The sequence below is a fragment of the Hippopotamus amphibius genome, chromosome 1, assembly GCF_030028045.1.
Source record: "Hippopotamus amphibius kiboko isolate mHipAmp2 chromosome 1, mHipAmp2.hap2, whole genome shotgun sequence".
NCBI classification, from domain to species: Eukaryota; Metazoa; Chordata; class Mammalia; order Artiodactyla; family Hippopotamidae; genus Hippopotamus; species Hippopotamus amphibius.
Window position 1 is genome coordinate 80,325,135 of NC_080186.1, and position 27,804 is coordinate 80,352,938.

Sequence of the window (27,804 nt, forward strand, 5' to 3'; positions counted from 1 at the left end):
TAAATCTATACATAAATAGATAAAAATAAATAAAATAAAATGTATGAGAGGTACAATCTTGAGCAAGTTACTTAACTGCCCTGATCCTGTAAGATGGGGAGAGCTGTCAAGGTTGTTCTGAGAATTGAATCAGGTAACACGTATGAAAACACTGAGTACCTGTGTCTGGCATACAGCAGATTATCAGTAAATGTCAGCACCCTTCCATCCTCAGTGTCCTCATCTCTAAAATGGGATGATACTGCCATACAAGATTTTGGCGACAATAACCTCACTGAATCTCTATGAAAGCCTTTGTGAACTAGAAAATTATGTAAAGATATGAATTATTCTCACATTCTGAGGGGTTGTAAGGATAGGAAAAAAATGGTGAATGGACCTTTGTTCTTAAGAAGTTCATGTCAGAGGAGCCATCACAGCCTGGTGGCCTTGGTTCTGTCCCAGAGGTGCATGGACACAGCCATGGCTCTTGAGAGGTTGCAATGATAGGGTGAGAAGTAGCTGGGACAAGATTATAGAGTCTCATGAATCACAACAGAGTTTATTTTGTAGGCACCAGAAGCTATGGACATCTTTAAGTGAGGAGGAACACAACCTTCTGTTTTTTGGAAAGTGGACGCATCAAACAGCTTGGAGAAGCAGAGCCTGGAAAAAAGATGGACCAAGGCTTGCAAAAAAGATTCCCTCTGCAGCTGAGGGGGCTCTGAGGATTCTGGACTCTGTGATCCTGTCCAGAGCTGCTCCTCTTACACAGAACTTCAACTTCGAGTCCTTGGCCAGTTTGGGCCCTGTTAGGTTATTTTCCTCCAACATGAAGACACTGCCCTGAACTAATCTGAAAATATGCAGCTGCGTTTAATACCTATCTATGAGTATATATGTTTTAATAGAGTTAGGAACTGTCCTTTAAAGAAAAGGAGAAACTACATTAAACTCTAAAGGTACAAGGCCACAAGGATTACAAGGACCAGATGGCTTGCTCAGAGCTGTACACAATCCCAGGTTCAGAACACCGCTGCCTGGGAGTGTGTACGTCCTTCAGCATCCGCCAGTCTGTAGCCCCTCTGCTTACCCACCCGTGTGTTCAACAGTTACTATGTAAACTGACTTTTTCCACTCATATCATCAGCCAGTGTGCACCACAGGAAGATGACAGACTCAAGTTGTCAAACTTCTGATCTAAAAGGAGACAAAGGGAATTCTCTGGTGTCCAGTGGTTAGGACTCTGCACTTCCAATGCAGGAGGCATGGGTTTGATCCCTGGTTGGGGAACTAGGATCCCGCATGCCACATGGCACAAACAAAAATAAAAATCAATAAAAGGAGAGATAAATAAGTCAACATGCCGTTTTAAAAAGGATTAAAATCTGAGAGCTCACAAGGGTGTTCTGAGCATTCAGAGGAGAGAATTTTTAGAAGGCACTCCCCACTCCACGAATGTAATTCTTTATTTGTGTGGTTAAATCTAAAAACAATCTCCCCAATTTGAAGATGCTCAGGGCTTAGGAATTACTTTAATACAAAATGCACATGTCAAGCGGACTCATTTAATTAGAAATCACCAATATTCAACCATTCTGACCTATAAAAACAACAATGAATATGGTTCATATAATATTTTTATATGTATTTTTATCTTATTTCCTTTTTGGGGCAGCCTAAAATTTTTTTTCATTTAAATCCCTGAAGAATATTCATTTGGAGCTGACAATATTTTCCCATATTCTGGCGATTACCAGGAACTATGTATTAAAATCCTTTGGTAAAAATAGGCCTATCTAAAGAATCGCTTTATTTTCAAATCACCCATGGTTATGTTTCCCTCTTGTGGTAGAAAATGGAAACACAAGCAAGACTTCCTACAGCCTCAGAAGGGGTGGGCTGACTGGCTCTAGCAGCATTAACAGCTCTAGCGGGGACCATCCACCTGGGGTACAACAGGCATCACGCCCCCTGGAGTTCTGTGGTAGACAGTGATTGGCCCTCTATCAAATAATTAAAACGTGATGGATTTCTTGACGTTTATTATAAGAAGAAGAGAGGAATGGTGAGATTATTGTCTGTCTCATCACTAAGGATTTTTCCAGTTACGTGGCCTGGCCAAACTAGAACGTCCAGCTGTAAAGAAACTGAATGAACGTAGACACAAAGAGGGGACATCTTTTTCTATGGGGTCTTTGTGAGTCTGAGATTCTGAAAAATGGGGATAGTAAAACTTCCTTTAAAGGTTCTGACATCAAATGAGGAAAAGCGTGTAAACTGCTTATCACGATGCCTGGCCGTAGAGGAGCCACTCAATAAATGCTATACAAACTATCAAAACAGAGAGTGCGAAAGGCTGATCCCATCCGTCTAACACATCCCCTGATCTCTAAAGTACGTGGGCCCAGGCAGGAGAGAATCAGTGCTATGGGGCAGTCTGTGGGATAGATTAAACACCTACAATGGACCAGGGAAAAGGTGGAGGAAGGGGAATCTATAGTCCCTGCTCTAACCCGAGGACTTTGAGTCAGACAGGCCTGGGTCTGAATCCTGCCTTTGCCAGCTTCTGGCTGTGTATGGCCTTTCTGGTCTCAGTTTTCTTATCTGTAAAACAGGGACAATGACACCGCTTTAAAGGCAGTAGGAGATAATTGCAGTAGGTCACGATGTGCTGGGCAGTGTTCCAAGAGATTTACAAGCATTAACTCAATCGTCACAACAACCCTATGAGATCAATAATATTATTCTCAGCCCCTACCTTAGGGATGAGACCGTTGGGGGATACAGAGGTTATGTCATCTGCCCAAGGTCAAATAGCTTGGAAATTGTGGAGATGGGTTTTGAACCCAGGCAATCTGGCTCCACAGCCCATACTCTTAATCATCATACCGTGTTGCCTCTTGTTGTAATATGTGGCCATGTGAACGGAAATACTCAATAAGCAATAGCTTTTAAAACAGCGATCTACAACTCGATGATGGGTGATGACTTAGAGGGCCAGGATAGGGAGGGTGGGAGGGAGTCACGGGAGGGAGGGGATATGGGGATATATGTATAAATACAGTTGATTCACTTTGGTGTACCTCAAAAACTGGTACAAGAGTGTAAAGCAATTATATTCCAATAAAGAGCTTAAAAAAACAACAACAGAGATCTAAAGAAATGTCATTTTCTCCACTCTACACCATTTATGGGAATTCCTGGGACGAACAGTAGCTTAGTGGGCAGAGGCAGGACATTCTCACTGGGTTTTAAGATTTAAGTGAGAACAAAGCTTCAGGAAAATCAAAAGTTGTACCACAACATAAACGATCTGGGAAACCCCTAGACTAGAGCTCTAGATAACTCTATTAAAAATGTCTGCCTTGAGGAATTCAGCATAGCGGAAGTCTGGGTTTGAATCCCCACTCATCTAACCCAACTCCAGGGACAGCTGACCGCTTTGCAGCTGGGCAGCTGCTGTGAGAGAGAGGCCCTCAGGTGGACCCTCCCCACACGTCTCTTCTTTGCCCCAGAGTGTTGGTTCTGAGCACTAAATAGCACGGTACACGCCACGACTTGGTTATGCAAACAAGCCTCCTTCTTTGCTCAGCGGTAAGGAAAAAGACGGCACCTTGTTCATCTGTAACCTGGTATGAAGTATGGTGGATAGTTAACAAATGTTCGAGTAGCTAAACTGTCAGAGTGAGAGTTCAAGGACCTCTGTGACTAGGGTTTCTGATGAACAGAGGTGAATTTTTCCAGGCAGTAGTCAAGTAACCAGTCCCCCTTCCTGAGACCAACCTGAACTATAAAATTACTCCCACCATCACAGACGACTTCCCAAAGCACAGGCATCCACAACAGAGCACCCTCTGCCTGAGAACTGGCATTTCAGGTAGTTTCTACAGCACACGGACTTGTACAGTAACCATTAGGAACAGAACTAGAAGTTGCAATAGCGAAGGAAGTAGAGCTGGTTAGTCTGTGTGTTTGAGGCCAAAAGCTTAAGCTGCTTCCCTGCGGGGAGCACTGGATAATTGCAGGCAGAGGCGGAGAGGTCTTCATGGTGTTTGTTCCAGAAAGTGAACTTCAGTGTGGAGGAGAAAACCCGTGAGTGAAGAGTTAGAGAGTGACAGAGACTAAAGTAACAAGAGAAAAAGAAGGTCATGGCCGACCCAGTGTCTCAGCCCCTTCGCTAACATGGGAGTGAGATCTATGGGAAATAGCACAGCCTCACTGTACTTCTTTTTTTTTGGTAAATAAATGTGTGATTTAACTTAGTGAACTGTGCATCATTCATTCTACAATGTGTATTGAGATCAACTAACCCAACTTAAAAGACTTGCCCTGATGAAAACGTCAGGTCACATACAGACGGTTATATGCCATGTAATCTACTGGTTAAAGACAGGCTCAGCAAACAGAGCCTTCATATGTTACTGAACAAACACTGTGTTACTGGACAAATACCCTGGCCCCCTTATAAACAGCTTTTTCTTTGTTAACCTATGTCACCAAGATTCCCAACTCCCACCGGGATCATGATTCTCAGACAGGGTCTTAGGTTGGCCTGTGTATAACAGAAAGCCTCTGGGTTAAGGACCTGTATGGTGACAACTCATCTCTGGCTGCCCTGCCGCCCTCCTCCCTCCCTGCTCTGCAGGCATTAAGATGCGTTCTATTTTGAGTCGAAGCCCGTGGACTTGCTTTCCACAATGGCCTCCTTGTTTTGCTCCCGCTGCTGCCCCTGCGTAGACTGTATCCACTTTTTCCTGGCTTCCTTTTCAACATCCTTCAGGACTTGGCTCGGATACACCTCCCCTGGAAGCTTCCTCCGATCACCTCTCCACGCTCCCCTCCCTGGGCTCCCAGGGACACCCTATGGAGGCACTGTCACGCTGACCTGAAATGCCCACTGGATGACAGGCTCCCCAGGGAGCTGGAGACTGCTTATGCATTTGTGTATGCCCCAAACACACAGGTCGATACTGAGCAATGAGAAAACGCTCAGCAAGTGTTGGCGGGGTGAAAGCACCCGCTCAAATGTTCAAGAGAAGTAGCTGGAGCAAGCGGACTCAACCAACCTTTACTAGAATCACGGCCCTAAAACCCTAATAGGTAGACCTGGTGTGTGGATACCTAACACTGTGACTAGTACGGAAGCCACTCTGGGACAATTTTGCTTATTTGGGGGCTGGCGCTGTGCTCTTTTGACATAACTGGGTATCAGGCTGATCATATATTTCAGAAACCTACAATTATGTAGAACACATCCCCCACCGCACCCCAGGCCCTGTGTATGAAGCACTTTCTGTAAGAAAGCTATTTCTGTCCTGAAATTTACAGGCTAACAGGTGTAGAGCATCTTGATAGGTTATTGGTCAAATGGAAGAAGAGAAGTGAAACTGAGAAGGTGGGAGCTGCCTGGGGGACTATTAGCAAAGAGAAGTTTAAAGCGTCTGTATTTCCCATCAAAATCCCTACTGCCCAGTGGAGCAACCTGCTCATCAGGGCTATGTGTGAGGCACTATGCCAGGTAACTTCCTACACATTACCTTATTATTTTCTAAAGACACCTCTATGACATATTATTTTAATTTTACAAATGTGTAAAGGAAAAGAGACTTCAAGCAGTTTGCTTAAGATTAAACAGCTAATAAATAACATATCCAGGCATCAAACTCAAGTCTGTCTGGCATCAAAAGTTATAATGCGGACTTCCTAGGTGGCGCAGTGCTAAAGAATCCGCCTGCCAATGCAGGGGACACGGGTTCGAGCCCTGCCCTGGGAAGATTCCACATGCCACGGAGCAACTAAGCCCATGCGCCACAACTATTGAGCCTGTGCTCTAGAGCCCGTGAGCCACAACTACTGAGCCCATGTGCTGCAACTATTGAAGCCCACGCACCTAGGGCCCATGTGCTCCACAACAAGAAAAGCCACTACAATGAGGAGCCTGCGCACCACAATGAAGAGTAGCCCCAGCTCTCAGCAACTAGAGAAAGCCCGTGTGCAGCAACGAAGACCCAGCACAGCCAATAAATAAGTAAAATAAATAAATAAATAAATTTATAAAACAAAAAAAGTTATAATGCAACAAAATTCTAATGTAAAAGAGGTAATTTTAATATTCCACTAAGATCCTCAAAATGGCATGATATATTTACTTCTTGGTTACTCTTTAGCATATCTGAGTTTTGGACTTTGATTCTACATAAAATTGTGTGTTGACATTTGTTTTGGCAGGAGGCTTAAATCAGAAGTCACCGTGGGGTGACTTTCCTGAAGCAATAGTGGAATTTCAAAACAACCATAATAACTCACATCTGAGTTGCATCTTAGAGTTCCCCAAACCTTTGTATGCCCATTATTTACATTAATTCTCATAAAACTCTCCAACAGGGCAGATACTAGAATTGATCCCATTTTACAAGTGCAAAAACTGAGCTTTAGATCAGTTAAACATAATCCATGATATTGTACAGTAAATTGTACAACTGAGATTTAAACCAAAATCTTCAATTCCAACCCATCACTATGAACTAAAGTTATCTGGTAAGATCCAGGGAGCCACCAAGAGCCTGTCTTCTGTTTGACATTATGTCAGGAGTCTACAGAAGCATGGTGGATTTTGGAGTGCCTCTCATCAATTATTACCATTAGTATACTTTTAAAAACAACAACAACAACAACGGTATTAGGTATATGCATCAAACCAGTGATTGTGCCCTGCCTCCACCCTGACTTCACTCTCAACTAAGGTCTCCCTGATTCCTCTTTATCATCCTGCACTTGCCTCAAAGATCACCTTGTCTGGGAAGAGAAGACATCCTCCTTCTTCCCTTTCCCTTCAAGATGGGGTTGAGTGACTCTGTGTTTCTTTGATTCCCTGAACTTCTCCCCTGGAAATTCAGAGGGAGTGCAACCCTGCCAACACCTTGATTTCAGACTTCTGTTCTCCAGAACGGTAAGAAAATAAATTTCTGTAGTTTTAAGCTATCCAGTTTGGAGTCATTTGTCACAGCAGCAAGAGGAAACTAATACACTAGTATTCACACCATATTTTTGTAACTGCTTATGGATTCTCCTCTACTAGCATGAGTCCTGAGAACGAAGATTCTGTCTTATTCATCTCTGTACCTGCAGCCATCTCACACAGTGCCTCGCACATAAAGAGTGCTCAGCAGTGCTTGTTGAATGAGAAAATCCATGTGGTCCAGGAGGTTCACAGAAATGACAGCATCCATCTCTTGCAGTTTCCCATCTGTAGCATGACATTGGCCTGGGACAGGTAACCATTCCACAGATCCATCCTCAACTACTCACTGCTAGCTCACGACTCCAGTGAGGTGAAGGCCTCAGATCAATGGGCTTGTGAATGACACTTAGAGCAACCGTGAACCTCTGCCTCACAGATCAAACTCAAGGGATCATGTACAGAGAGAGACAGGACAGGACCTGTAGACGGTGGAGGTGATGGCAGACACAGAAGTCCCTCCCACGTGCCCCTCCACTGGCTTCAGAGCTTGGAATGATCACAATAATCCTTAGAATCATCAGAATCTTCTGTTTGCGACATACTTCCAGCGTCAGACACTGTGATGACTGCTTCACAAATTTTACTTTATCCTCACATTAATCTTTAAGGCAGATATTTTTACTCTCTTTGTACCAAATCTGCTTACTGGGTACAAGGCTATGGTGAACTGTGTGATAAGCATGTTTCTCATGAATTTGACCTCAGAGCACTTGGCACCAACTGCACGGCTCAGGTCCGAGAGGCAGCTGGCTTTTGTGACAGGAGCCAACCTTATTCCCAATCCCATCCGAGTTTCCTACACTTATTTCCCTTTTGCTTCATTTTTTAAATGGATTTCATTTGACTCCACGGAATGCATTTCTTCGAAGTCCCCATGGGGGCAGCATAACATAATAGTTTTATTACCAAAGCAAAAGGTCTTTCTTTCCCCACCCCAACCCAGTTATGCCATCCCAGCTCCATTTTCTGGCCTCCTTGCAATCATGGGATCATCTCTCAGAGTTGAGGTGGGCACAGGCTTAACATCTAGGTTTGTGGTTTTTGTGACTTTGAGCTGACAGGACTCCCTTCCAGGCTCACTATCATTTTGTCTACTTGGGCTTTCACAAACCTTCCTATCGTGTACAACTTCTAAATGCACCAAAGCATGTTGAGCTGTTTACCAGGATGGATGAGAACTGGATCCCCAGGCCACGGCGGTAAACTGCAGAAGGAAAGTAGAACGCCAGAATCTCCCTCAGCATGAACTGTCTTCTAAAACCTTCTGGACAGGGCAGTGTGCTTGAACAGTATAAAACGTAACTCATTTTCAACAGTTACACCAGAGTAGTTTTATCTAAATTAATATTTCTCCTTCAAAACAAGCACCCTGGGAAGCAACATGCGTATCCAAACAATGCTGACATTGCACTAACATTTCTGGAACTCTTTTTTTCGGGCAACCGTCTTTACAGTCTGTGGCACTTTCTTTGCAAGTCTTCAGTCATAACAAATTTCATCCTTTGAGAATATCTGTGAACTTTGGAAAGAGACGAAAATTGGTTGGAGCCATGTCTAATGAATAAAGTGGGTGATCAAATCTTGTTACATCGTTTTAGGTGAAAAATGAGGCATGACTATAAAATAATGTGACTGGTTTCCCTAGGTGACCCATAAACCGACTCGCTGAAAAATAATTCCCATAGAGGAGTTTCAAAATGCTTTGCGCACTAGATGCATCACTGGGATAAGTGTACGGTTCCCAGAGCGGTGATCTGGCAGAGCACGATACTAATTTGGATATATAAGTTCAAATATGTTTGTTAAAAAAAAAGAAATCTGATTGCTTATACTCATGAAAATGAAGAAGCTATTCTCCTGGAGAAATTTCTCCTCCTTTCTTTGACAGCCTGGTCGGCTTTGGACAAGGAGTCCGCTGAGAAAAATCAGACTCGTCTCCTGCAGAAAGCCTTTGCTGGACACACTACCCACCCCCCCCACCCCCACCCCAAACACACATCCCTCCTCAAGCTGGGACAGGCGTCCCTGCCCTGAACATCCTCAGCCATCTCTTTTTCCTCAGGTATTAGCTCTTATAAAACTTATTGGTGATTATCTGTTTTTGTGTCAGTCTTTCTCCTTCAACTGGAGGCTCCTCGAGGATGAGGACATTCTCTCTGACTCTGTTATCTTCAATGCTAGGACAGTGTGTACAGAAGCATAGGACACTAACTCATGTTCTTAATGTGGACTCTTTGCCTTTGCTTCTCACGTTCCCAGGGCTTCACCTGGCAGATATAACTTCTTCTGCCTGGCAACCAAAACTGGACAGTCAGTCTGTGTAAAATCTACTCATACAAATTTATAGAGGCCTAAGGTACAGCAATGGTTGCTCAGGACTGAAGGTGTAGGGAAGCAAGGGGGATTGACTGCTCATGCACAGGGCTTCTTTTAGGGTGATGGAAATATTTTAAAATTAGATTGTGGTGATGGTGGTATAACTCTGTAAATACACTAAAAAATACTGAGTTTTACACTTCAAATGGATGAACTGTGTGGTGTGTGAATTATATCTCCGTAAAGTCATTGTATTTTAAAAGTCCTCCACAATGAGAATGATTGTGCCTAGCTTCCTCTCTAGGCTTGTCGTTGGAATACATGATAGTCAAGGTCTTTCCAAAAAATCTAGTTAGTGATATCAAATTCAGTTTCTACATTCCCTCTGTAACTCTATCACTTGAAAATGACTGAGTGGTTTTCGCTAAATGTGGAAAGCATGTTTAGGATGATGAGGGCGGTGGGGTGTTCCTCCACATCAACTCTCCCTTTCATTCAGAATGACACCCCCAATATTTAGCCTCACACATAGCACCCAGAATAACATCGCTATAGGCATACCTCAGAGATACTGCGGGTTCTGTTCCAGACCACTGCAATAAAGTGCATATCGCAATAAAGCAAGTCATAGGAACTTTTTGGCTTCTCAGTGCATACAAAAGTTATGTTTACATTATTCTGAAGTCTATTTAGTGTGCAATAGCATTATGTCTAAAAAAATGCATATGCCTTAATTTACTTTATTGGTAAAAAAAATGCTAATCATCATCTGAGCCTTCGGTGAGTTATCTTTTTGCAATAGTAACTTCAAAGATCACATAATAAATATAATAATGAGGAAAAAGTTTGAAATACTGTGAGAATTACCAAAACTTGACACAGAGACACGAAATGAGCAAATGGTGTTGGAAACACTCATCGCAGGGTTGCCACAAATCTTCAACTTGCAAAAAACGCAGTAGCTGCGAAGTGCAATAAAGCAAAGTGCAATAAAATGAGGTGTGCCTGTATTTCCCAGCCTCCCGTGCTGCGAGAGGAGGCCTTCGCCTATGTTTCAGCCAATGGGACAGGAATGAAATTGATTCCATGCAGCCTGGGAGAAAGATGTGCCTCCCTCCCTCCTCCTCCCCTTCCTGTTGGCTGGAATGACCACATAGTGGTAGGCGGCCATGCTGGACTATGTAGCTAAGGGCAACTCACGAGGGGAGGCTGAGCAGCAACAGGAAAGAACCGGGCATCCTCTGGCACAGGGGAGCCACCACGCCAGCCCTGGACTGCCCGCACCCTGTCTATTACAGAAAGGCTTCTATTACCATGAACTTTTATGTTAAGCAACTTATTTTAGAACTCTGCTCTAGCAGCCAAAACCTACGTTTTCAACTAATGATAAAATTTGGTGTTCTGTAGCAAAATAGAATCTAAAATAGGTATACTTTTTATGGCCGTGGTAAAATTTTTACCACTGCTACTTTGGAAGGCAGACCACGGGCCAACCAAACCTGTAGCTCTACACACATGGTTAGAGAAATTCAGAACAGGAGTATTTGTTGGCTGCTTCTTGCCACAATACAGAGAGGAGCTCAGGCAAGGACCAGCCAGTCTGCAGGTAGAAATGGAGGTTACAGTTCTGCTAGAGAAAGTTTTCTTTGACTGTGGCTTGTATACCATGTTGCCCAAGTTCAGTAATTTGTGCACTACAGAGCTGAGATGAAGACCATTGCTGTACCCAAGCTAAAACAGCTACCCAGGAAGCAGGAGACATAGCAAAAAAAAAAAAAAAAGGCTGTGGCCTCAAATCTTTCCTGGGATTCTCTGCCAGATGGTGGGAATGAGCCTACCAGCAAATAACCCATTAAGCATACTGCCTTCTTACCCAGGCTAGCTTTTCCTACTGTCTTAAAGTGCCCACCAGCTGATGGAGAAATAAGGGGAGGGACAAAGCATAGAGGCCAATAAATAAAAGCTAATGTTTCCAGCCTTCAAAACTCTATCTAGATGAGAACTCTCACTGTGGTTATCGGAATTGGAAAAACAAATGACTTTCCAGAAAGATAAATGGGGCCTTTAAGGAATGGGTAGGGGATATTATAATTTTGTGATAATGTCTGTTTAGGTGTGGCACTGAGTCAATTTTCCCTGGTTTCCAGAAACTCTCCCCCAGGGAGGGGATTTATGGCATTTGAGGAGCCTCTGCTTTTAAGCAGAGAAAGGAGTTCAGAAAAATGCCTATTCTCAAATGCCTTCAGCTCAAAATAGTTTTTAATACCACAGTGACATATTTTGGACCCTTTCAGACTTTAGAAGAGCTTTCAGAAGGAAGATGTGAGTGGGCTACACACCTAAGAAAGTTAAGCAGGCAAGTTTCAATGATCCATTCATTCTCCCTTAAATTTCCTTGAACTTGACAAAGACATACCCAGTCATTCTGTGGCCATTGGAGCTGTGCTCAAAGTGGGGAATCACCTTTTCAAAATGATTACTGAGTGTGCCAAGTAACTGAGGGCCTGCCTTCAGTTGCGAGAATTTGGAGAAGACTTTTCTTACCTGGTGTCCTCAAAGGGGACAGGCCACAAAGGAGTAGCCCTGGGGTGGGGAGGGGGGGATGTTTGGAAAGGGTGAAAAGGGGGTGCCTTTTCCTTGGGGTTTTGTTGCATTTTTAACTTCAACTGTTGGAGGTCCCCCTTCCCAATGCTTACCCGAATCACCACTCAGGTGAGTCCCTGAGGCACAAAATAGAAAAGGTGAGTGAAGCCCTGAGTAAATACAACGATGACTGCCAATCAAGTCAGGCCAATGAGTCTGAAACACTGTGAACACTATGTTTTTGTATTGGAAACAATTTCTTTCCTTTTCCTCTTCCAGTACCCCAAAGTGTTTCTCAAAAGAAGAAATGGTACAGGTAGGTGGTGGTACAGAATGATTTGGCTGACTTGTCTAACCTGCTAGAAATGGCGGAGTTGGAACCAGGACTCTGATCTTCTGATACTTCATTCAGTTGATTTTTTCCATCAATAAGTATATCCCAAAGCAAGTAGTTTCAGGGATTGTTATAATATCCTAGTTAAAAGTTTGGGGAAACTGGATTGGGCAATGTTAAGTAGGACTTCCAGAGCTTTTAATATACAAGTGAGTCATGTGAGATTGCAAGAGGACCCCAGAATGAAACTGGGAAATACCAGTTTCCACCAGCCCAGGGTTGATACGAGTATCCATATGTTATAAAAATGTTCCCAGGGTTAAGTTTGGCTTCTTCCTTTTAAACCGTTGTTAATGGCATACAGGGAGGGTGAGATCCTGTTTTCCTATCGATTATATCATACAGCTCATTTTGGCAATTGATAGATGAATTTGTTTTTGCCTGCTGATGAGTGTGAATGATTCTGCCCAAGGAGTGCTTTCCTCCCAGGTCCCCACCTGGTAGGATTTGGGGGTAGGATTTGCGGTAAGTGACTTTCCTCCTGAGTCACCACATGGTATGATCTGGGAGTAAGGATTTGATTCTGAAGAAATATTAGTCTCTTATATGGAACTCTAATATGCTTACAAACACCTGTGTTGCTAAAGAGTGAGCTGAAATTGTCACTACATTGTGTGAGTTCAATGGGCTGAATCAGCGGGGTGAGTAACCACTTTGGGACCAAACCAGCCAGTGTGAGGATCACAGACACTGGCGGGGAGCTCAAGATGAACTCGAAGTTAATCTCAGTGGTCTCGTGGGATAAAGCAGAGAAGAAGACAAGCCCAGTCTTCATCTACTTGAGACCTACAGTCAAGAAGGTTTTTATGCTTAAGTAGCTTAGTAAATAGTGATTTTAAATGAAAAAAAAAAAAACAAAAACGGTTTGTGTTGGAGGCCAGGTGGGTTACAGACAAGCAAACCAACAACCACTATAAGATGCAGCCAGTGCTATTATGGGGGTGGGCGAGACAGGCTATGAGAGCAGAAAAGCAGTGCCCCTGACTCAGGGATTGGGAGCAGAGAAGTGACAACTAAACCCAGACCTGAAGGGGAAGGGGAGAGAAGAATGCTCCAGGTGGAACCAGGTATGAGAGAGCAGAGCATGTTGAAGAGGTAGGTTGGAGACAGCCCCACCCTCCAACTCTGTTGTTTCACACTCTACAGGAAGCAACCACACTAAAAACACACCTCATCTTTTATATTTTACAAGATACTTCTGCACATATGGCTTTACTTTCTCACTACAGCAAATATTTCAAGTGTCCCTGGCCCACAGTCACAAAGTCAGGAAAAGAGACTGGGCACTGCCCCCTCTGTTCCTGGAATGCAAGAGACGGTAAACAGAAGGAAGTTGTTTAATACCCCAGGACTGTGCTCCAAATACTAGACTCCTACTGGGAGTGGCTGAGGACACTTTCAGTCTGGGGAAAGATTTAAGCAATAAATGAGCATTTGGAAGGTACCCCCAATTCCCTCCTTTTTTGCTTGGGCTAATCTAAGCTTTTGTTGCTTGTACCCAATTGAGGTCTGACTAACAAGGCATCCCTCTATTTTGATTGGGGCCATTGAGAGTCAGAGGATGGTAGCAGACGACACTGAGATCGGGGTGGGGGTGGGGGCATTAATATCAGGTTGGGTATGATTAACTTAGTGTCCCCATATCAGCAGAACACTGACAACAGAAAGTCCTCCCTCAAACTCATCCTGAGGTTTCCCTACAAGTGTCATTCAAACAGTGTCCAGGTGAGAAGGGGCTGCCAGGTACTTTTAACTATGTTGTTTCATTTAATCCTTGCAAGAGGCTTGCTGGGTGTGTATCATCATTCCTAGTCTCACAGACAAGGGGGAGAAAGGATCAGAAACTGAATAACTTGCCCAAGAGAACTGTCCCCAACCCTTATGATTTTTATTCTTCCTGCCTAGAATTCCTCCCCCAACACATCCACCTTAGAAACGCCAACTCATCCTTGAAGCCTCAATCCCGCTACCACCCCTCTTGAAGACTTTTTCGTTTCCCCTTCCGCTCCCAAGTACAGCCCGCCATGCTCCTGCCCCTTCAGCATCTGGCACATAACTCCCTCACAACACCTAACACGTGCTGTGCTGTGTGCTGTCTGCTTACTCCTGTCTCCTCCTAGACTATGTATTTACTGAGGGCAGGAATATATTCTATCCCAAGTACTTAGCACAATAACTGATAAGCAGTTAGCACATAATAAATGTTTAATGAGAATAAATGTATTGGCTGTAAACTATTTGCTGGCTTTAAGTGCTGGGATATACTTGAAGTAGTTTCCATATACTTCACAATTCATAATTCAGGGCAATAGAACAAGGATTCATTGAATGCTGCATTGTCCTGGGTACAATGCAGTATCACACATAAACAATTTCATCTATTCTAGAGGTATGTATGGGGAAAGATCGGTTAAGGGAGGAGAGTGGCAGAGAGGGGCTGCTGGGGAAAACTTTCTGAAAATGCTATCTGAATTGCACCAGAAGAGAAGGATTAGCATATTTAAATCCCTGGTGAGGAGAGAGAGAGAGAATAAAATCAGAGAGCAGTGAGCTAAGGATGGAAACCTAGGGAATAACTAGTGTGTCAGTGGGGTGAGCAGTCCATGTAAGAACTCTCAAAAAGTGTGAGTAGAATCAGGAGAGAGTGATCAAGACAAGGGAGTGAAAACTTTAAAAGAGTACAAAGTCAGGAGTGCCAAATGCAACAGGAAGGTCGAATAAGATGAGGCCTAAACAGGGTTCAATGGATTTAGCAACCAGAAGGTCATCAGCAACCTTGGCAAGAACAATGTCAATGGAGTGGTGGAAGAAACAGAAGCCAGACTGCAGTGAGGTGGTGAGAGAATGGGAGGTGAGAAATCTGTGATGGTGAATGCAGACAACTTTTACAAAGCTTGGCTAAAAGGGGGGAAGAGCAATAAGGTAGTAGCAAAAGGGTGACGAGGTTTTAAGAACATATATTTTTAGTCTTAAGTAATTCTTTTCTTCCATCCTACACTACTCCCAAGTTTTCCAGTTGGACCCCTTAAATTCCCACTATGCTGTAAGCCCCTCAGGGACAAGTCTTGCTTCTAAATCATCTTTTTATTCCACCCATTCCTCTGGACAGAGTATAGGCTCAGTATTTGTTGAAGAAATGCAATTCAACACAGGTGATAACAGGGAAATGAACAAGAGCTATACTGGGATACAGCTCTTGTTTATTCTTCTGTCATTCCTCTTTCAAGGGAATCTGAGATTGTCTGAAAACTCAGGAGCATAAAGAAAACAAATCCAGACAATCTTCCCTCACTGATGCTTATAACTATTCGACCCAGAGAGGCAGATGCAGATTGTTCCCAGTTTAGATTTGAGGGACAACTGGAAAATAGATCTTTTTAGACTCAAGGGTCTCTTCATTCCCAGAAACTGTTCAAGTCCTTGAAATCGGCAGGAAATCTGTACTCGATTCTCAGTGCTGCCATTAGAGTTCCTGGTTAACCTGCCCAAGCTTCGGTTTTCTCACTGGCATCTTGAAGATGCCCGTAATAGCATCTACCTCATAAGGCTACAGGAGGATAAATGAGATACTGCAAGTGAAGTACTTTCCACAGAGCCTGGCAAAATGGCACTCAATTTGTTAATAAGAGAAATAAACCACTGCTAAAATGGATAAAAATATTACTAAAGGGAATGAATTCCAGAAGAGGTGAGTATAAGTCAAATCTCATCTTAAATATAGAAAGAAACCTTAAAAAAAAAAAAAAAAACTCGTTAGATAACTTTTTTTATAAGAGTGAGTGAACAATCAGCCCCGATTTACCTATCTTATAAATCCACATTTTTCGCATGCGTAGCAGGTTTACTGAAAAATCGACCTCAAAGTTTCACCTGAGTGGACCTGCCCAATTAAGTCAGTTAACGTTCCTTAGCTGTGTGGGCGGAATCGAGGTGTTGCGCTAATTTCCTGGCTGGCCAGGACTGCTTACATAAGAGCGCCCTTGGGTAGGTAGTTTCTGTTCTAATGAAAATTCAGCTCCAGCCCGCTCGGTGGAACAGATCCAGAAGCAACACCGAGCAAAGACGAGCCTTTTCAAAAGCCTGTGCCCCAGCAACCGGGCCGCGCCAGGGCAGAGGGCAGAAGCTCCGTCCGCGCAAACTAAGGGATGGGGAAAGGGACTTTGCGGCCGCCGCCTCGGATCTGCGGCGCTTGACCACTGCAGGGGGGCGGGTACCCAAGGCCTCGGGGCTCGCAGCCAGCGGGAGGCGCCAGTCCCAGACGAGAATAGCAGGCAACGCGGCGGGATGCAAAGGAGTCCTGAGCAAGGCGGCGGCCTCTAACCTTTGCCGGTTAAGGCGACTGCGCTCCGCTCGGTAACTGTATCTTCACCGGCAGAAAAGGTTCATGTAAATGTCAGAGGCCTGGACGGCGGCCGGGGAGGGGACGGGGGAGGAGGACAGGGAAGGGAAGGGCAGGGGGCGGAGGGTCGGGCCTCCCAAGGTCAAGCCCTGCTCCGCACCTCCCCGCCTCCTGCCCATCCGGGGGAGGTGGGGGTAGGGATAGGAGGAGCGGGCAGAAGAGCAGCTCGGCGGCGCCGCGTAGCCACTGCTTGGCCCAGGGCGACCTCCGCGCGGCCCCCGGGCCGGGAAGCGGGAGCGCAGAGGAGCGTGAGGGTGGAGACTGCGGCGGCGTGCGCGGAAGTGGCCCCGCGGCAGCGCGGCAGGAGGCGGGCGGGCGGCGAGGGCGCCTGCCGAGCGGGCCCGTCCCTTACCCCGTTGGCGGCGGCGATGCGGACGATGAGCCGGATGGCCTCCTTCATGTAGAACCTGCCGTCCCCGCCCACCACCAGGGTGGCCTCCTGCCGCTGCGCCGGCTCCACGGTGGAGATGATACTCTGGATGAAATTCTCGGCATAGTTGGCACTGCTCTGAAACACCTTCACCCGCTTCCGCAGCCCGCTCGTGCCCGGCTTCTGGTCTTGGTACGCCTTGGTCTTAACCGTGACGATCTTCACCATGGTGGCGACTTGCTTCCTGGGGCCGGAGCGGACTCTGCTGAGCGAGGGGCGGCCGCGGCTGAGGCTGTGGCTGCAGCTGCTCTGGGGCGAGGGCGCGGACGGGCTCGGGCAACGCCGGCTGTCTGGGCAGCGCTCGTCCCGCCTCCTTAAAGGCACAGCGGACGGGGCCCTCCCTTCGCGGCCAGCCCACCTCCTAGCAGGTCCGAGAGGAGGGGGAATAAGGAATGCCCAGCCCCAGGCCTCCTGTGGGATGGGTGGAGCCTCTCTGATTTACCCTCCCCTCGTAAACCAATCCAGTGTAAAGTGAAATCCATGGCCCCTCCCCTAAGTGGAAGAGCAGAGCTAGGGGTAGGGACCGAGTCACAGGGCAAAGACTTGAGGCAGAGTGGGAAAAACAGAAGTAGGGACAGCCGGACTTAGAAGACCTGGGAAGATTCCACGTAGGATTTTAACGCTTTATGATGGCTTGAAAGCAGTAAGCACGCACTAGAAGCCGTACTCCTAATTTTGATTTTTGATCTTTTCCCAGACTAGCAATATGCAGTAGGTACTCTGTGCTCTGGCGATGCTGAGCTGTGACAGCGAACCCAGCCCCAGCTCCCAGTCAGCCTGATCAGGAGGGTAAACAACCAACACACGTAGAACAAATCTGTATCCATACAACCATACTGTGTTTCCCTTTCACTACAGTATTCAATAAATTAGATGAGACATTCAACACTTTATTATTATATAGGCTTTGTGTTAGACGAATTTGCCCAACTGCAGGCTACAGTAAGTACTCTTTAAGGTATGCTAGGCTAAGCTACAGTGTTTGCTAGGTTAGGTGTATTAAATGAGTTTTCCCCTTAAATATTTTCAACTTACAATGGGTATATCAGGAGGTAACCCCATGATAAGTGGAGGACGATCTGTACATCATTCTGTGGCCAAGCTGGAGTTTCATGTGTAAATAACTTTCTGGAAACATGTTCTGAGGGATGGAAATGTCAGCTTTAGCTAGATTTTGACTCATTTTTTCTGTTCTCTCTCGAAATATTAGGGTATTTGTGTTAGAAAAAGGAGTCAACTCCAAGGGTCTAATTCAACCTACTGCTTTCCACCTGTTTACTAATGGGCCACACACTTCCATTGGTTAGGGTGGGTATACCAATAGGTAAAATTTATTGAATATAGTGTTTATTGAATATAATGTTTCTAAAGTACAGGTTTTATTTTTTTCCCCTATTTTATGCTCACAAAACTGAGATGCAAATATTAAAATGACTAGTCAAGGCCACAGAGATAAGTACTTGCAGGAGGCCAATTCAGGTGGGTGTGGCTCCAAAACCAGGACTCTTAACAGTGATTTTCCTGCATGTCACTAGGTTTAACTAGTAAATGTACAGGGAAGGCTTTATAAATGTATATGCAAATACAAGGTAAGGCTGAGTATTATTACCACCAGTTATTCATATAGCAGAAAATTGGTGAAGAGGTCAAGAAGAACTGAGGTGGTCACAAAGGATTGGAGGATACAGAGTCAATGAAAGAGGCTTGATTGTTAAGTAGGAACCTTCAGTCTTTCTTGTAGGTTTGGCATCTCCCTTGATTTGATGAGAGTGATTGTCTCCTCTGATTGAAAAATGTATCATTTACAAGATGTGTTAACCAGGGGAAGCTAGTTAATATCTGTGTGCATATGTTTCTTTACTATAAAATGGACACAAAACCTATCTTAAAGAATTTCTACAACAATTAATGGGGTTTTGTATGTCAGTTGTTCTCAGTCATGGATACACAGTAGACTCACCTGAGACACTTTAGAAACTACCCATGTTCTGGCCCAAACATATTCAATCATAACCACCTGGTGTAAGTAAATCAGGTGGCATGATGCCAGAAACACAGAGGCCCAAACATAAAGGTCAAAAAATATTAACTCCCTTTCCCCAATTCCAAAGCCAGAGCTTATCATTAACCTGTGAATTTGATTATATTCATGGCCATTTAATGGTTAATTGGTATATTTTGATCCAGCAGGGAAGTTGAATGATGCAAATGACTACTGATTCTCAGAAATTAACTGTTCACATTCATGTTGATATAGGTGTTATGTGGATATAGATACGGGTTTTGATACAGTCATTACAGATAAACTTCTGGGGTAAATAACATGTGAAAACTGAAATCCAGACAGCTGGTAATGATTTCTAATATTTACACAGAAGTTCATAAAGCTTACAGAGTAGTATGATCTTGTGAATTAAGTAGTATAATCAACCTCATTTTATAGAGGATTGAGAATAGAATGGTGAATGTAATCAAGGTTACCAGACTCCACAAAATGAAAAGATAACACAGAATCACTGAGTCTTAGAAATGCCTACCTCTCAGAGTTGTATGATTAAATGACATACTGCATATAGAGCTCCTTGCACAGTACTAATACCTACTCAATAAATGGTAACTCATTATTATAAAGTGGTGGGCTCAGCTTCAGATCTCATGCTCTTTCTCTATTCTTACCTATCTTTGGAGCTAGGATGGGGCTCTTCATTTAAGAGGAATTGTTCCATATTTCTCTCACCTCAGAAGTTGTAACAATTAGCTTTAACTATGTAACAAACCACTCTTAAATTTAGACATTCACCATTTATTATTATTGCCCATGATTTTACGAGTTAACTGGGTGGTTCTGCGGATCTGGGCAGGACTCTGCTGATCTTGACTGGGTTCCTGCAAGCAGGTGGTCCCCACAATCCTCACCTCCTGGTAATCATGACTTTATGTAATCCCTTTATATTATTTTTCTTGTTGTGTAACACATTACCACAGAGTCAGCGCCTTAAAACAATGCCCATTTATTATCACAGTTCTATAGGTCAGATGTCTGGGCAGGTTTGGCTGGGTTGAATGTTCATAATACATGTAGAATGAGGCTGAAATTGAGATACTGGCTAGGCTGCACTCTTACCTGGAAGCTCTGGGAAGAATCTGCTTTGAAGTTTATTCAAGTTGTTGGCAGGGTCCATTTCCTTGCAGTTGTAGGTCTGAGGTCCTTGTTTCCTTGCAGGCTGTTTCCTCCACTCTCTGTTCCTAGAGGTTGCCTCAGTGAGCCCTTCTCACAGCTGCAGTCTCTGACTGCCTCCCCCACCATCAGTCAGAGAAAACCCCTACTTTGTAAAGGGCGTGTGTGATTAGATCTGACATACCTGGATAATCTCCCTTTTGCCACATAACATAACAATCATGGAAGTTTTACCCCATCATATTCAAATGTTCTACCTGCACTCAAAAACTGACTTACAGAGATTTCCAAGTTGTAGTATTGAGAAAAACAGCAGAAGGATTCCTGTTCCCTCCTGGGTGGTAACTGAAGTAGGAAAAAAAGCCATTGGACCTGAAGTGCCCATACAAATAGAAATGAGAGTTCTTGGCAGTGTGGACCAATGGCCAAGAATTTGACAGGATGATTGTGTGCCTCCAGAGACATTTGGTATCAGAGGCCAAGTATTCTCCCCAATGTTTGGTTCTATATAAGCTAACTGTACCTAATGATAACCCAGATGGGTTATCTCAGGCAAATGAAATAGAAATCAAGATGAATTCTAGAAAAATAAATATTATTTCCTGAACACCTAACTCTGTGGACTGAGATTTGTATCTACTCATAGAAATCTAAAAGTCTCTGCCACCTGAGCAGAATGGAGTTTTGAAAATAATAAGTTGTTATGGAAAAAGTAAGTTGTCTTCCTTGTAGTTAGATTATGGTGAGATATGTGCCCCTTTCATCTTTTTTCTGATTCATATTTTTTCATGTTTATAGAGTATATCTACTTTCATTAATTCTAATAAAAATCCAAGATGCTGTTAAAGATTTATCAAAAGATATTCTAATTCAGAAGTACTTATATTATGGGCTTAAGTAAATAGTATAACATAAAAGAAACAAAATTGTATATATAGTGTTATCCTACTTGAGTGTTTTAATTTCTTTCTTTTAGAAATACATACACGCAAAGGATTAGAAGGAAATAGAGCAACATACATAACAGTGATTACTTCTGGATTGTGGGATAGGGTAATTCTTATATTTTTCTTTATGCTTTATCTGGGTTTTCCATGCTTTGAATAGGGAATTTGTATTGTTTTTATAATAATAAAAATACATTTTTTTCTTTTTATTACCTCTTTTAAGTGGTAATTCTCATGTTATTTCATTGAATTATCCTTTTTGCTTTAGATGGCACTCATTCATTCATGTATTGATTCATGCATTCTACAAATATGTTTTGAACTGATACTAAGCACCAGCTCTTTAAAAGGTGTTAGGGGAACAAGTCAGAATGGTCTCTGGTCCCAAAGAGCTTGTAAAATGTTAGAGGAGACAAATACTGAATAACAAATCATAATTGTGATAAGTGCTACAAATACTTGTGAAAAGTGAATAATTGGGAAAAGTGCAGTGCTTTAAAACATAAATAGGAGGATCTATCATTGGAGGGACTCAGGGAAAATATCCTGGGAGAGGTGACGTATTAGCTGAGGACTGGAAGGATGAGTAGTAGTTGGCCAGGTGAAAAGGGAGGAAAGAGCATTTCGTTCCATGAGAGGGAATGTTAAGGGGGCAGGTTTGAAGTAAGGAAATTTTGTGTCATCAAGGATTTAAAAGGCAATCAGTGTAACTGTAGCATAGAAACTGAGGGGTAGAGGGCCTGATCATGTCAGGCCTTCCAGATGGTGTCAGACATTAGGATCTTTACCATAATAGCAATGAGCAACCAAAAGGATTTTTTTAAAAATTGTGGTAGAATATACATATTATGAAAATTACCACTTTAACCATTTTTAAGCACATGCAGTGGCATTAAATACATTCATTGTGCAACCATTACCAATATCTCCAGAACCTTTTCATTACCCCAAACTGAAACACTGTACCCATTAAATAATAACCTCTCATTCCTCCCTCTCTCAGCACTTGGGAACCACCATTTTACTTTGTCTCTATGAATCTGACTATTCTATTCTTATATAAGTGGAACCATTACCATACTTGTCCTTTTGTGTCTGGCTTATTTCACTTAGCGTAATGTCTTTGAAGTTCATCCCTGCTGTAGCATGCCAAAAGGGTTGTAAGCAGAGGCATACAATGATCGTAGCAGCGTTTTTAAGAGATCACTCTGGCTGCTATGTGAATGAATGAATGGAAGTGGATGAAATGAAACCAAATGGGCAAGTGGAAAACTGCTGTGGATTGTACTAGGTTGAAGTCAACGGAGATGCATAGGAGTGAATAGACTCAAGATATTTTCAGAAAGTAGAGTCGACAGAACTTGCTGATAGACTATATGTCTAGAGTAAGTGAAAAGGAGTAGTGGTGTCTCCTGGCAATCTGGGACTGGGACTATTATAAAAAATGTGGGGTTGGAGGGTAGTATGGTATAATCATGAATTCTGTTTTAGGCATGTAAGGTCTGAGGTGTCTGTCATGCATCCAAGAGGAGTTATACAATAAGCTGTTAGATATAGAGGTCTAGAGCTTAGAAGAGACTTGGCCAGCTGATATGAATTTATAACACATTAGCATATAGATGGCGTTTGAAAACATGAGAGTGAATGAGATCATCCAGGGAGAGAATAGAGAGTACAGAAAAAAGAGAGAGTCCAACACCAAGCTCTGAGAAACTCCAGGCTTTAAAGGCCAAGAACTGCGGTGTGAAAAAGTTAGGCTTTTCTACCTTTTAAAAAGAACTTCTTTACGAATATCAACCCAGCAGGAAGATTTAGGTGTGTTTCTTTTACGTGTTATCCAGCCTTCCATAAACCCAAGTTCAAACCTACTAGGTTACATTCAAAGGCAAGGAAGATTTACTTCTTAAGTAAGTTATTAATATGCTATTTAGGAGCCTTCCTATAAACCAAATTATCTGGAATTTTTTTAGGTTTGATCTAGGAACAAGCAGTTGGCAATTCTGTGAAAGAGTTGAATGATTTCCCTGTCTACATATACAAGTGTGTATAAATGGGAGGTAGGTTAAATCATTGCTAGATAAGTGTATAATGCTTGGTCAAATCCCATTTCCAAATACAGTGTTCATTAAAGCAGCTTTACCTTTACCCTTCACAAATCATCATTTGCATTCCAACTATAATAATTTAAAGGAATGTGTTTTCCATAGGATATCAATCTTTGATGACTTCAACAAATTGCAAATAATATGCATATGGAATTTATAACAGAAACTTTGGATGGTGAGGTGGCATTAGCTATTTAACACAAGTTATGTGGCTTATACAGAAACTGATTATCAAAATAAAAAACAAAAGTAATTCATTAACAATATGTAGACAAGGCCTTAGAAAGACCCTATATGACATACAATAAAAACATGTATCATATTGTTAAAACAAAACACAACTCATTATTTGTGTACACTCAACTTCTTATCTGGTGGTGTCAAGTGATAGCAGAACAGTCTATATTGAGGAATATTGGAATGGTCTCCAGTTTTGGCCTAGAATGGTCACCCAGATCTCTCTCCTACCCAAGAAGTCTACTAGGCCTATAAGGAGCTCTCTCAATTCTGGGAAATCTGATTGAATAGGTAAGTTGTAGATAATCTTCTACAAGAATTTTCAATTATTTGTATTTGTCAAATAATTAATTGATGATGCCATATCTCCATACAAATTAATACTGAACAACACTGAAAATGTCATTTTTGTTCTTTTATTAAGCCTAAAACATAGGTTCTTTGTGGCTGTAGATTTAGTTCATTGTTAAATTTTGATCTACTTATAATTTGCTGAAATGACTTGTTCCCTCATGTATAAGTGATATAAAACCATTTAATATCCTATTTGCATCTGTAAGTTATTCAGGTGCTTAAAACTTATTTGAATAAAAGTTAATGGATATCTATAGTCAGTGATATCCTCTTTTTAAAAAAAATTATTTATTTATTTATTTATTTTATTTTTGGCTGATTGGGTCTTAGTTGTGGCATGTGGGATCTTCATTGCTGCACTTGGCCTTCTCTCTAGTTCTGGTGTATGGGTTCCAGAGCGTGTGGGTTCTGTAGTTGTGGCACACAGGGCTCTAGTTGTGGCTCACGTGCTCAGAAGTTGTGGTGCATGGACTTAGTTGCCCTGCGGCATGTGGGATCTTAGTTCCCCGACCAAGGATCGAACCCGCATCCCCTGCATTAGAAGGTAGATTCTTAACCACTGGACCACCAGGGAAGTCCTTGTAGTCAGTAATTCTGAAATTAAGTTTGTTCCTTGACAAAATAAGAATAGTTTCTGAACTCATGTTTCAGCGTCAAATGGTTATTCATGAAGGTCTATGTGAAAAAGATTGATATATGATAAATTGGACTTTTCCCTTAGAATTCATTTTTGGAATCTACTGTAAAAGATATCAGTCTGAATTAATTTATATGAATATTTGATATGCAAATATTAATAATTTAAATGACAAAAGATAAGCTTTTTTAAAATACAGGTTATGAAAGACATTTTTTAAGAGGTAATGAATGTCTTCTGTTATCTCATTTCATCAAGTGTTCTTGATTAAGGGATCAAGATGCTGTGGTAGGCTAAATAATGCCCCCCCAAAAGATACCCATGAATGTTATCTTTTTTGGCAAAAAAGGACTTTGTGATATAAGTAAGAATCTTGAGATAGGAGATTATCTTGGATTAATCAGGTAGGCTCTAAATGCAATCACAAGTGTCCTTATAAGAGGGAGGAGGAGGGAGCTTTTGACTACAGAATAGGAGAAAACAATAAGACCAGAAAGGCAGACATTGGAGTGATGCAGCCACAAATCAAAGAATGCCATCAGCCACCAAAAGCTGGAAGAGGCAAGAAATGCTTTCTCCTCTAGAACCTCTGGAAAGAGCACAGCCTTGATGACACCTTGATTTTGCTCAGTATTACTGATTTTGGACTTCTGGCCTCCAAAACTGGGGGAAAATGAATTTGTGTTTTTTTAAGCCACTTAGTTTGTGGTAATTTGTTACAGCAACTGTAGGAAATTAATACAGATGCTTTAATTTTATGGAGAAGTCTAGACAAGAAACTCATGGCCTGATTCTTTAGAGGCCTAAAGCGTGACTTCAGGTGGCTAGCAAGAGACAGAATAAGAAAAAGAAGGCTATCCTGAGGCTCTACCAATGAATAAACAACAGGAAATTATATTGGGTATAACACAAATAAATAAGGAATTGAGAAAATCATGGAGGTAATTATTTTCAAATTACTGTTTTGTTAAATTATGTAACAAATTGAAATATTTTTCTTGAATTGTCTAGGAAAGAGAGTCTCTGTTTCATCCACTATGTACAATTGAACACAACATGCTGTGAGTGTACTGTATACCACACTGAGATTCTGAATACTCCCTATCAGAAGTAGCTTAGATTGGCTTTACCAGTTTTCCCCATGAGTGAATTGTTTTGTTTCCTTCCCTTGACACTATTGACTCCTGTAGCTCCTGCTGTATATTTTCTTAATATTGAAGATATTTTTGAAATAATTTCTGTTCGTCGGCTTCACTTACTCTCCTTTCATCCATCCATCCTTCCATTCAAGCCATCTATGAAATACCAAACATATAGTACAAGATACTTAGATAGGCCCAGATTTGTCACACAAGATAAGATCCTTGTACTCAAGGAGTTTAAAATAGGAGAGTATAGACATGTATACAAATTAACAAAATACAAGAAACCAGCATGAGCCACAAGAAAAGCTATTGATTTTTAAATCTAGTATTAGAATAAAAAGGTCTCAAATCAATAATCTAAGCTTTTACCTTAACAAACTAGAAAAAGAACAAATAAACCCAAGACAAGCAGAAAGAAGAAAAGGATAAAGAGCAGGTATCAATGAAATTGAAAACATAAAAATAGGGGAAAATTAATGAAACTAAAACTTGGCTCTTTGAAAAGATAAATAAAATCAATAAACTTGTGGCCAGTGGCAAAGAAAAAAAGAGAAGACATTTTACTAACATTAGGAACTAAAATGGGGATATCACCACAGACCCCATAAACAATTTTTAAAAACTCTGTGCATAAATTTAACAACTTAGATAAAATGGAACAATTTCTCATAAACCCACAACTACCAACTACCCCCCACCCAAGATGAAATAGGTAAACTGAATGGTCCCATAACAGTTAAAGAAATTGAATTAGTACTTAATTAATTGATGAGTTTAGTAAAGTAGCAGGATACAAAATTAATGCACAGAAATCTCTTGCATTCCTATACACTAACAACGGAAGAGCAGAAAGAGAAATTAAGGAAACTCTCCCATTCACCATTGCAACAAAAAGAATAAAATACCTAGGAATAAACCTGCCTAAGGAGGCAAAAGATCTGTATGCAGAAAACTTTAAGACATTGATGAAAGAAATCAAAGACGACACAAACAGATGGAGGAACATACCATGTTCCTGGATTGGAAGAATCAACATTGTGAAAATGTCTGTACTACCCAAAGCAATTTACAGATTCAATGCAATCCCAATCAAATTACCAATGGCATTTTTCACAGAACTAGAGCAAGAAATCTTACGATTTGTATGGAAATGCAAAAGACCCCGAAGAGCCAAAGCAATCTTGAGAAGGAAAAATGGAGTTGGTGGAATCAGGCTTCCTGACTTCAAACTATACTACAAGGCCATAGTGATCAAGACAGTATGGTAATGGCACAAAAATAGAAAGGAAGATCAATGGAACAGAATAGAGAACCCAGAGGTAAACCCAAACACATATGGGCACCTTATCTTTGACAAAGGAGCCACGAATGTACAATGGAAAAAAGACAGCCTCTTCAATAAGTGGTGCTGGGAAAATTGGACAGCAACATGTAAAAGAGTGAAATTAGAACACTTCCTAACACCATACACAAAAATAAACTCCAAATGGATTAAAGACCTACATGTAAGGCCAGACACTATAAAACTCCTAGAGGAAAACCTATGCAGAACACTCTATGACATCCATCAAAGCAACATCCTTTTGGACCCACCTCCTAGAATCAGGGAAATAAAATCAAGAATAAACGAATGGGACCTCATGAAACTTAAAAGCTTTTGCACAGCGAAAGAAACCATAAACAAGACTAGAAGGCAACCCTCAGAATGGGAAAAAATAGTTGCCTACGAAACAACGGACAAAGGATTAATCTCCAAAATATACAAGCAGCTCATGAAGCTTAATACCAAAAAAGCAAATAACCCAATCCACAAATGGGCAGAAGATCTAAATAGACATTTCTCCAAAGAAGACATACAGATGGCCAGCAAACACATGAAAAGATGCTCAACATCACTAATCATCAGAGAAATGCAAGTCAAAGCCACAATGAGGTATCATCTCACACTGATCAGAATGGCCATCATCACAAAATCTGGAAACAATAAATGTTGGAGAGGGTGTGGAGAAAAGGGAAATCTCCTGCACTGTTAGTGGGAATGTAAGTTGGTACAGCCACTATGGAAAACAATTTGGA

General features: G+C 42.1%; 1 protein-coding gene across 1 annotated transcript in view; it reads right to left on the reverse strand.

Moving 5' to 3' along the window:
- Positions 1-17,480, reverse strand: part of PGM1 (phosphoglucomutase 1) — a 54,240-nt gene extending 36,760 nt beyond the window's left edge. The window contains exon 1 of the mRNA XM_057717454.1: positions 17,048-17,480. Coding sequence (XP_057573437.1) covers positions 17,048-17,293 — 246 coding nt within the window. The 5' untranslated portion in view covers positions 17,294-17,480. The remainder of the gene's footprint in view (positions 1-17,047) is intronic.
- Positions 17,481-27,804: the final 10,324 nt, after the last annotated feature.